This window comes from Danio rerio, chromosome 1, assembly GCF_052040795.2.
Source record: "Danio rerio strain M-AB ecotype USA chromosome 1, GRCz13ab, whole genome shotgun sequence".
NCBI classification, from domain to species: domain Eukaryota; kingdom Metazoa; phylum Chordata; class Actinopteri; order Cypriniformes; family Danionidae; genus Danio; species Danio rerio.
Genome location: NC_141021.1, coordinates 2,593,774 through 2,605,000, shown reverse-complemented (window position 1 = coordinate 2,605,000; position 11,227 = coordinate 2,593,774). Strand labels below are relative to the sequence as shown.

General features: G+C 36.1%; 3 protein-coding genes across 7 annotated transcripts in view; 2 read left to right on the top strand and 1 right to left on the bottom strand.

The window, feature by feature from the left end:
- Positions 1-1,654, top strand: part of oxgr1a.2 (oxoglutarate (alpha-ketoglutarate) receptor 1a, tandem duplicate 2) — a 12,139-nt gene extending 10,485 nt beyond the window's left edge. Inside the window, exon 2 of one of the 2 annotated variants that reach the window (XM_087234861.1) lies at positions 179-1,654. In XM_087234861.1, the coding sequence (XP_087090987.1) occupies positions 187-1,203 (1,017 nt within the window). In that variant the 5' untranslated portion in view covers positions 179-186 and the 3' untranslated portion in view covers positions 1,204-1,654. 2 annotated transcript variants of the gene reach the window in all.
- The window catches only part of slc5a3a (solute carrier family 5 member 3a), a 53,792-nt gene that overhangs the window by 20,142 nt on the left and 22,423 nt on the right, over positions 1-11,227 (bottom strand). Inside the window, exon 5 of one of the 3 annotated variants that reach the window (XR_015475441.1) lies at positions 3,211-3,863. The exons of the other annotated variants lie outside the window; for them this stretch is intronic. The gene's annotated coding sequence lies outside the window, so the exon portion shown is untranslated. Of the gene's footprint in view, positions 1-3,210; positions 3,864-11,227 lie in introns of those variants that run through there. 3 annotated transcript variants of the gene reach the window in all.
- Positions 2,324-10,893, top strand: oxgr1a.1 (oxoglutarate (alpha-ketoglutarate) receptor 1a, tandem duplicate 1). Of its 2 annotated transcripts, XM_087236334.1 has the most exons (3): positions 2,324-2,532; positions 3,708-3,873; positions 6,071-10,893. In XM_087236334.1, exon 3 carries the CDS (start codon positions 6,079-6,081, stop codon positions 7,066-7,068), a length of 990 nt encoding a protein of 329 aa, XP_087092460.1. In that variant the 5' UTR covers positions 2,324-2,532; positions 3,708-3,873; positions 6,071-6,078; the 3' UTR covers positions 7,069-10,893.

The following is an 11,227-nucleotide window of genomic DNA, read 5'->3' as shown; positions in this document are numbered from 1 at the left end:
AATCCTAAACCTTCTGTTGTGTTTTGCTGTGATTTTTGACTGTGCAGTTTTTCAGATCATCAGTGGTATGGAGTTGTAATATGATTCAAAACCTGCCGGAACTACTTTAGCTGTGGGTTTATATGAAATAAATTAAAATGGCCATCGTCACCTTAACATTTCATCTACTTTTCTCCAGGTGCAATCATGTCTGGCAACCTTTACTACGACATGACCAACACATCAAGCGACAACTGCACCGATGTGGACAGCAAAATGAAGCGCTACTATCTGCCAGCCATGTACGGTGCCATCTTCATAGTGGGCGTGATTGGAAACATCACAGCTCTTCTGGTGTATCTGCTCAAGGTTCGACCCTGGAAGAGCAGCACCATCATCATGGTGAACCTGGTCCTCACAGATCTCCTCTTCATGATCTCGCTGCCATTTTTAGTGTATTACTATGTGCTGAATGACTCGTGGACTCTGGGAATCACCGTGTGTCGCTTCGCCCGCTTCATCTTCCACTTCAACCTGTACGGCAGCATCCTCTTCCTATCATGCGTGTCCATTTTTCGCTATGTAGCAATCGTGCATCCGCAGCACTCACACAAGATTCGGCGCAAACGCTGGGGCGTTGTATCTTGTGCGCTGGTTTGGGTTGTTACATTGGCTGAACTGAGTCCTATTTTATATGTTTTGGATACGGTTGACCTCAATAACGAAACACACTGTTCGGATTTTGCGAGCAACAATCCTCAAAGAGTTTGGCCATATAGTTGGGTGTTGACTGTACTTGGCTATTTAGTTCCTTTAATGGTGGTCTGTGCTTGCTATTGGCGCATCATTGTAGAGCTAAAGAAGGGTCCTCATATGGGGAGCACCAAACGGGTGCGAGCGAGGAGACTCATTGTATTGATTTTGACGTGTTTCACTGTTTGTTTTCTTCCGTATCATGTGCTGCGAGCATTCAGAGTCTACACGAGGCTCACGCCTGGGATGAACTGTATGTTAGATCAGGGCATACATGTGGCCTACATCATCTCCAGACCCATCGCAGTGCTTAACATCATCTTCAACCTGCCGCTCTACACACTGTCGGATGATAGCTTTAAACAAGCCTTTATGGAGCTCTTCAAATGTGACAAGCTCAAGTTGAGCAATGAAAAGACTACTGGCGAAGATCTCCCAACCCACGACCAGCAATATAAGCAAGAAGAGTAGCAGAGATTGAATGCTATACAACATATAAGCCAGAGACACAGTGAAATTATGATGATGTGAAGGAAAATTAGTTCAGGACAGTTTGTCACATAAAAATAAACATTTGAACATCAACTACACACTCCTTTTTACAGCAATCCAGGCCTGACTGACTTTATATCTGCTCCGGAATAAAAACAACTACATTTTGAAGAGGCAACATGTTGCAGGACAGCATGTGTACAGTACTCTTAGTACAGTGACTCTAGAACCGAAGGTGGCTGTTTATAATCGTGATGTTACGCAGTTCCAGCAGAGGTCGACAAATTCCTGCTCACAGTCACTTATGATCCCTCAGATACAGCAATAAGCCAGATGAAAGAAACACAACCAGTTCTGTTTAATGTTTATCTGCTGACGAATCTCTTGTTTCTTCTGAACAGGAAATATTAAAATAGCTACGAACAATGGCTTTAAATAGCATGCTAGTCTTATTAGCAAGAGTAGCACGTCAAGAAACATTCTAAGTTTAAAGTTTAAAGGCTTCATCTGTTCACAATTGTAACTGAATTGTAATGTTGGTGCAAAAGCATTGTTTCATTAATGTGTACAAGCATCTAAGTTCGATGAACGTAATTTTTTAAAGAAACATCAAGAGTTTTAGTACGTTCTGGGAAAATTGAAAAGTAACACTGTCATATTGTTAGCAACATTACAAAATTAAAAGCTTCTGTAGTTTTTGCTTTAAAAAAGTTTTCCATTTTAACCAGATTTTCTTGTTTTGACAAAACAAAGTACATTATTGCCATCTGTAATCATTATAGCCCACCTGAACATATATATTATATATACAAATTAATATGTTGTATTTATAGTAAAAATAAATATATAGTATATAATATTTGTGTGTGTGTGTGTGTATATATATATATTTTATTTATTCATTTTTTTGTAGTATAATTTATGTTTTTGAACCATTTGATATTGTACTTATTGATTATTGAACTGAATAATTGTAATAAATACTGTCATATACTTTAGTTTTACCACAGTCAAATGTGATGTATTGTAGTACCTTACAGTATTGCGTAATTTGTTTACATTAGTATAGTTGTTGTGTCACCATAGCAACTATAGAATCACCAAGACACATTTATATATACATACACAACAGTTCTGTCTGGTTCTCGAATCTGATTGGCTGATAGCCGTGATATATTTAAGTAATATCAGCAATATATTTAATATCAGTAAATATCTTTACCCTTTGTGTATTACTAAATATATCAGCAGAAATGGAGACTCATCAGAGCAGGCAACGTTTCTCCAATCTTCTATTGTCCAGTTTTGGTGAGCCTGTGTGAATTGTAGCCTCAGTTTCCTGTTCTTAGCTGACAGGAGCGGCACCCGGTGTGCTCTTCTGCTGCTGTAGCCCATCCGCCTCAAGGTTGGATGTGTTGTGTGTTCAGAGATGCTCTTCTGCAGACCTCGGTGGTATCGAGTGCTTATTTGAGTTACTGTTGCCTTTCTATCAGCTGGAACCAGTCTGGCCATTCTCCTCTAAACTCTGACATCAACAAGGCATTTGCGCCCACAGAACTGCCGCTCACTGGATATTTCCTCTTCATCAGACCATTCTCTGTAATCCCTAGAGATGGTTGTGCATGAAAATCCCAGTAGATCAGCAGTTTCTGAAATACTCAGATCAGCCCGTCTGGCACCAACAGCCAGGCCACGTTTAAAGTCACTTTAATCCCCTTTCTTCTCCATTCTGATGCTCGCTTTGAACTGCAGCAGATCCTCTTGACCATGTCTACATGCCTAAATGCATTGAGTTGCTGCCATGTGATCGGCTGAGAAGTTTGCATTAACAAGCAGTTGGACAGTTGTACCTAATAAAGTGGCCAGTGGGTGTACATGTAATTACCATAATATTTTTTTCATGTACAGTACACACTATATCCTATAAACCAATAAGTTTGACTAATTTATGATCAAAAAGATTTCAATAATTTAAAACAAAAATTTGAATGATCACTTCTCATTTTTAATGTGTTCATTTTAAAAAGTACATCTCATTCATTCATTTTCTTTTCGACTTAGTCCCTAAAAGTACATCTCAGAATTTATAAAGTTAAGTTTAAGTTCCCTTTATTTTATTTAACCTTAAATAGCATTCACATACAGCATTATATCATCCACATAACTCTTTTAGCATTGCATAATGTTTAAGATGAACCATGCCAATTAGCCTGAAGCAGTTTGTAAATAAGCGAATGAGCTTTTCATAATAATTGCAGCAGATCCTTTTTCCTCAGAGCTTACAAGCAAACCCCACGTGGCACATCACAAACATCTCAGGCATCTTTGATGAGCGATCAAGTTAGTTTTGTTGGCACTGGAACTCACCTGGGCTCGTCTGTGACACACTTTCTTATAATATAACAGAGTGATGTCACAGGTGTGTGGGTTCACCTGTAAATGTGTGTTTACGGCTCCATCTGCCCGCATGTGTTCATATGCAGGCGACTGCTGGAATGTGGCATACAGTAAACATGGAAATGATTAGAGATTTACAGGAACTCTTCAACTGAGGTGGGAGGATCAGGTGTTGTGTTTTATACAGTAAGCCGTTCAGAGATCAGCGCAGTTTCTCCGAGATTTCATGTGAGCATCAGCACCTGTCGTACAGTAAGTATTCAGCATTTATGTATTATCAGTGTTCAGTTATTTTTGCTTAGATATTACACAAGGTTTGTGGTAATGTCTAGTAAACAAATCATTTAAACAGAGTATTTAGTTAGAAGAGATTTGATGGTAAATGAACAGCATTGGAAGTTCAGAAGATTTCTTTTTTGCATTTGTAAGCAGGAGTGTAAAATAAAAATAAAGGTGAGTAAGTTCTTGATGAGATGAAAAAATACAATCAAAACCCAAGATATGATTTTAATCAGTTAAATAAAACATTTAAAGCAGCAAAAGCAATTTAAATTGAATTTCAAATAAGATAAAACATTGTATTTATTGTGATAATTTTAATTTGTCAGCAAAAATAGTGTACCTATATATAATCTTGATCATATATTTTTGGCTTCTCATTCAAGTGTCTAATATAATATTACTATATTATATATTAAATATAAAACGAGTGATGTTGCTTCACACTTCTGATTTTAGCATTAATTATACAGTCAATGTCAAAATTATTAGCCCACTTATTCAATTTGATGTCTTTTTATTAAATTATAATTTACCTTTAACGGAGATTAACACATTTCTAATGATAATAGTTTTATAACTAATTTCTAGTAACTGATTTGTTTTATCTTTGCACACATTTAATCTGTTTTTAATCATTTGTATGATTTGTTTTTATTTTCTTACACTTGTCTCTTTTATTCCTGTTTACGTAAAGCACTTTGAATTGCCACTGTGTGTGAAATGTACTATATAAACAAACTTGCCTTGCCTTTGCCATGATGACTGCACAATATTTGGCTGGATATTCTTCAAGATACTAATACACAGCTTAAAGTGACAATTAAAGGCTTAACTAGGGTAATTAGGGTAAAGTTAGGGTAATTAGGCAAGTCATCGTATAACAGTGGTTTGTTTTGTAGACAACCGAATAATAATACTGCTTAAGGGAACTAATAATATTAACCTTAAAATGGCTTTAAAAAATAAAAAAACTGCTTTTATTAAGACTTTCTCAAAAAGAAAATTATTATAGGAAATACTGTAAAAAAAATCTTTGCTATGTTAAACAGCTTTTGGGAGATATTGAAAAAAAATTCACAGGAGGGCGAATAATAATTTTGACTTCAACCCTATTAATTCTAATATAATTTATAATGACAACACATACACTCTTTATTTTGACTTAATTTATCGGGTCAGCTTGGTAAAGGGGGGGGGGTGTCTTTTTTTCTCAAAAACTGGACCTTTTTGCAGTAATACTTTATATACTTTTATAATACTTTTATATACTTTATATACTAAATATTTTCTATTTAATTATGAGATTTAAACACATTTTAAACACTAATTTTAAACTAGCTTGCCGGCTGGTCATCATAACCACACTTTTTGATGGACCAAAAATATTTCCTAGATTTAGAATAAAGAAATATGAAAAAAAAACTTATTTAAAATACTTTTTTTTTTTTTTACATCCTATATCACTAGAAAAAAAGAATCTGTTTTAAATTAAAAACAAGCCTATAGTCATTTATAAGGCAATTATAAATAAAAAAATGGTCAGCACATTCAACACATTTCCCCACACAGAATTGGGCTATTTGAATAATAATAATAATAATAATAATAATAATAACGATATTATAAAATAATAATAACAATAGGGAAGAGCTTCACATTTTTTCTAGTCTCTCTTGTAAAAAAAAAGTAAAAGTACATTTAAAAATTAATGGGTAATAACAATTGTATTTAAATGTATACCCCCCATCGGGGGTCACTGTGCTAGCAGATCTAGTTTCAGCTGTCAGACACCCACATGAGAATATACTATAGTCATTTATAGTAAATACTACACTGTTTTAACTATACTGACACTGACATCTACAATAGAGATAGAGATGTTGAGCAATCAGCTAAAATGTTGCTAGAATTGGTGTTTATGTAGAGGTGATCTATATTGCATCAACAAAAATTGATTGAGGTCATGTCTATGTGTTGTGTGATAGGTCCATATATTGATTATTGTAACAGGCTGAATGTCTCAGAATCACAGAAGCAAATGGGAGGAACTTTTTTTCTTGCATGCAAATAACTTGGATAAATCATTGACCTAAAGAATAACAATGTGTACAAGCAAAATAAGCATTGTCAATTCTCATCTCAGGAGATTTCACCTCCTTTTTTCCAGGCGAAATCATGTCTGGCAACCCTTACTACGACATGACCAACAATTCTTTGGACAACTGCACCGATGTGGACGACAAGGTGAAGCGCTACTATCTGCCAGCCATGTACGGTGCCATCTTCATAGTGGGCGTGATTGGAAACATCACAGCTCTTCTGGTGTATCTGCTCAAGGTTCGACCCTGGAAGAGCAGCACCATCATCATGGTGAACCTGGTCCTCACAGATCTCCTCTTCATGATCTCGCTGCCATTTTTAGTGTATTACTATGTGCTGAATGACTCGTGGACTCTGGGAATCACCGTGTGTCGCTTCGCCCGCTTCATCTTCCACTTCAACCTGTACGGCAGCATCCTCTTCCTCACATGCTTCTCCATTTTTCGCTATGTAGCAATCGTGCATCAGCAGCACTCACACAAGATTAGGCGCAAACGCTGGGGCGTTGTATCTTGTGCGCTGGTTTGGGTTGTTACGGTGGCTGAACTGAGTCCCATTTTTAATCTGTTTGCCACGATGGAGATCGATAACAAAACATACTGTTTGGATTTTGCGAGCAATGATGCTCAAAAGATTTGGCCGTATAGTTGGGTGTTGACAGTACTTGGCTATTTAGTTCCTTTAGTGGTGGTCTGTGTCTGCTATTGGCGCATCATCGAAAAGCTAAAGGAGGGTCCTCATATGGGGTGCAAAAAACGAGTGCGAGCGAGGAGATTCATTGTGCTCATTTTGACGTGTTTTGCGGTTTGTTTTCTTCCGTTTCATGTGCTGCGAGCGTTTAGAATCTACACGAGGCTCACGCCAGAGACGAACTGTATGCTGGATCATGGCGTTCATGCGGCTTACATCATCTCCAGACCCATCGCTGTGCTCAACATCATCTTCAACCTGCCGCTCTACACACTGTCAGGCGATAGCTTTAAACAGGCCTTCGTGGAGATCTTCAAATGTGACAAGTTCAAGTCGAGCAATGAAAGGCTTGTTCAACTGGCGGTGATCAGCTAACGCATGCCCACATTATGAGCGAGAAGAGCAGCTGAGATTGAATTTTACGCTACATTAGTGAGCCAAAGTCAAAGGCACTGTGAAATGGTATGATATGAAGGATATCCATCACATTAAACTGGACATTTGGACATTAATTATGCACTAATGACACTTAAGACAATATAGGCCTGATTGACTCTGTATCTGCTGTGGGGAACAGCTACTATATTTTGTCATTAAGCAAAAAAAAGTAAAATATTGCCAGACATATTTACAACAACAATCTTACAAGGGTTCTGGTTATACTGTTTAACTCTTTTTATAGTCATCTTAATACTTTGCCATGATCATCCAAACCGCTACTGTCTATAGCAGGACTCCAAACACATGCGCTATAGGGGAATTAGAACTAAATGTAGTGTATGAGTGTGTGTGAACGAGTGTCTATGTATGTTTCCCAGTACTAGGTTGTGGTTGGAAAGGCATCCGCTGTGTGAAACATATACTAGAATAGTTGGTGGTTCATTCCACTGTGGCAACCTTTGAAATAGAGACTAAACCAAAGAAAAATTAATGAATGAATGAATTTAATAATCTCATGGAACTCAAGCTAAAACCAAGCAGAAAACAACAACAGCTTCTGAAATACATTCACTCACGCCAACATGATCCCAGAGCAATTCTGGGATCATGGGAAACAGCTACTATATTTTGTCATTAAGCATAAAAAAGTAAAATATTGCCAGACATATTTACAACAACAATCTTACAAGGGTTCTGGTTATACTGTTTAACTCTTTTTATAGTCATCTTAATACTTTGCCATGATCATCCAAACCACTACTGTCTATAGCAGGACTCAACGATAAGGAGTGCCCGATGGCCCGGGGCCAGCATGTGAGACGCTCGGGACAGTAGACAGAATCGTTACTGGTCCAATCGGGCCAGTGCTGCCTTGTCACTAATGTTCAATTTGCCTGTGACTATTTGTCAATTGCATGCAAATTCAGTCTTAGAATCGATAACAGTTTGAGCTTTTAAGCCTTTAAATGCCATCTTCTCTGTGAAGTCATAAACCCCATACTGCCATTCAGTTGCTCATATCCGTATCTGAGGTGCGTTTCCGAAACCATCATTAGCCAACTAAGATCGTTAAAAACATAGTTTGTTGATTTGCTGTTTCCCAAATCTGTCGTTCCAACGAACTGCATCGCAAACTTGTATGCTTGCAGCTACACCTCTGGAGCTGTAGTTAGAAACATAGTTCCTGGCTGTGTTCTATTCCCAGTTATCCCCCCCTATGCCCTATTCATTTAGAACATTCTAATATTTAAACTTGAAAGTATTAAAAAAGCATTAAGGTCATCTCTCTTATAGGTGTAATTTGCTTTCAAAGTATTTTACAGTTCAGTTTTAGTGATTTTCATGTTTACAATTGCGCTCGTTTCGCAGTGCACTTTGAAAGAGGCTAGAGAATTTCTGCAGTGGTTTACATGTGTCAAATTGTAAAAGTGCTTTAAAAAATGACAAAACAATTTCATACTTAATATTACTAATAATTATCATCATCATCATAATTAATATTATTATTAAAGTAGGATTTTTTTCATTTCCTAATAAATAACAAATATTAAAAATTCATTTTTTTTAAATAAATAGCCTCATTATTTATTTATTTATTTATATGATTTATATATGATATTAGAATATGTGTTAGCTTTTGTAAGTGATTTTATGTTAATTAAGTTTAGAATATGTAATGTTCTCAATAATATTAGTAAAGGAAACACAGGCCCTATATCTGCCATTCACATATATTTCAGTTAATATGGAAAGCGAGTGCATGTTTTTACCAAAACTAATATTGGATTTTATTTTAAATGCATGTTTGTGTAAAACAATATAATTTGCACAAAGAAATGATGGAGTTCTTCTCTAAAGAAGTAGTCACTCCACCCAGTTTACAGCAGCATTATGGACGTTTACGTTATAACTAATGTGGTTCAAATGATGGATCTGTGACAGAGAAACTACGGGTTTTTGGAAACACTCGTCACTACATTGTTCTTTTCGCAAACGATGCATCGTACTATGATAGTTCAGCTACGAGTTACGTCATTGTTTGGGAAACGCACCCTTGATTGGATGTTGTGAGCACAATATTTTTTTACCTAACCTGGTAACAACCAGAACAGCAAAGAGACGGAAACAAAGTGGCAACATCAAATTATGAGTCTGTTTTTAACATCTTAAATCAGACATTTACGTGAATACAACATAATGGAACAAAAAGAGTGATGTTTTGCACGGTTTTGCACAGACACTTTTCATAGAATTATTTTGGTTTGCATAACAATTAGAATTTTGCTCATTATACATTTATTAACATTTTTAAATATTTAAATTCTAGATTTACAGACATTATTTTGACACATTATTTAAAATATGTGGCTAAGAAATAGCCATACTCTTTGTTTTTCTTGGTGGGGCAAGTGAAAACTTTGACAGGGCGAGTAAAAACTTGAACCACTGGCCCGATCAGACCAGTAGACAAAATCCTCAGTGTTGAATCCAGCCTGATCTCACGAGAAAACGTAAGTATTTTACGTTTTGCCAGTTTAGTGGCTAATTCGTACGAATTCGTACGAGTTCAGTCGTACGAAATGGTACGATTTTAAAAAGGAGGCGTGGCACCTGACCCCACCCCTAACCCCAACCGTCATTGGGGGATTCGCAAATCGTACTAAATTGTACGAATTAGATCGTACGAATTCATACGAATTAGCCACTAAATCAAAAAAATTACGAATTGCCGTGAGATTGTGTTAGGTTTCAGTCTTTTGTCAAGAACAAGCTTTATATTAGCACTGCAAGTCAGAATAACATGTGCTTTCATTTGTTTTATCTGTTATGCTGAATGACTGTTTCATTCATAATTTATTTGCACAAAGGTTATTTAAAAGAAAACGCTTTATTTCCATTAATAAGCTATGTAAATAATATCACCTGTATATATCAAATTCCCTTTTCATTACTGTACATGTTGCTGATATTGTAAACAATAATGAACAACCGAAATGTCAACTTTACGCACAATAACAGGTTTTCGGTAACACTTTATTTTGATGGTCTCTATTGCACATTTTGGTCACTAAAAGTTGCATTGCAACTACATGCCAATTACTTCACATTTGAGTATTAGTAGACTGACTGCTTAATATCTGCTGATACTGCTCCTTCAACAGACATTTAACTGACTATAAAAAACTTTGCAGGTACATGTCAACTAACTCTTATACCCAAACAGTCTACTTATAATCTATTGACAATTAGTTGTAGATGCAATGTAACTTAAAATCAACAAAATGCATTAAAGGAAAATAAAAGTGATACCATCAAAGCATCAAAATAAAGTGATACCACATTATGCACTAAGTGGAAAAAATAAATAAAAGACAATTGTAAACATAATCTAAAATACATTCTATCTAACATTACATTAGTTTCTTTTCTAAAATAGCACAACTGCATTATATGCAAGTTAAATCAGAAGATCAAATAAGTCTTTGCACTACTGATAACAGGTTTACATCCTCAAGTGCCTTGAAAAATAATGTGTTGTAGCTTAAAAGCGTGGTGCTAGCTTGCAATTCCATGCATGAAGGAATGAAATGTACACACACTGAATGTCACCTTGCGTAAAATGCATGAAAGTAAATGTGCATGAACTGTAAAGCAACTGTCTGGTCTTGATGTTAATCGCTTACGACATCACAATGGATCTGATGTACACAAATGTGCACCTTCTCTGTAAATAAAACACTGCATTGCTAATTTAATGTGCATTGATGTTCATTTCTGCTTGTGGATGCTGCATGTTTGCTTTGATGCCTTCATAAACCATGGCTTAAGAGAGATAGCGATGCGTAATAAAATTTTTTAAATTACATGTTTTTTTTATTTATTTTAATTTGCATTGCTTGTTTGGTGTGTGCAGTATTCAAAACACTGATAGCTGATTAAATACCAAACCTTTGTGTTTGAATAGCATCTCCAACTGACTGCAGAACGAGAGTCAAATTTTCCACCAGACAGGCTGTTGCTATTTTAGCTCATTGAGTTGCTCAACCGAGAGTGTTTAGTTTTATATAACATTCCTGAAGAGTCTGGATGGAGT

What these genes read in the sequence shown, in the direction of transcription:
- oxgr1a.1 (XM_087236334.1), top strand. Translation starts at nt 6,079, where the DNA reads ATGTCTGGCAACCCTTACTACGACATGACCAACAATTCTTTGGACAAC.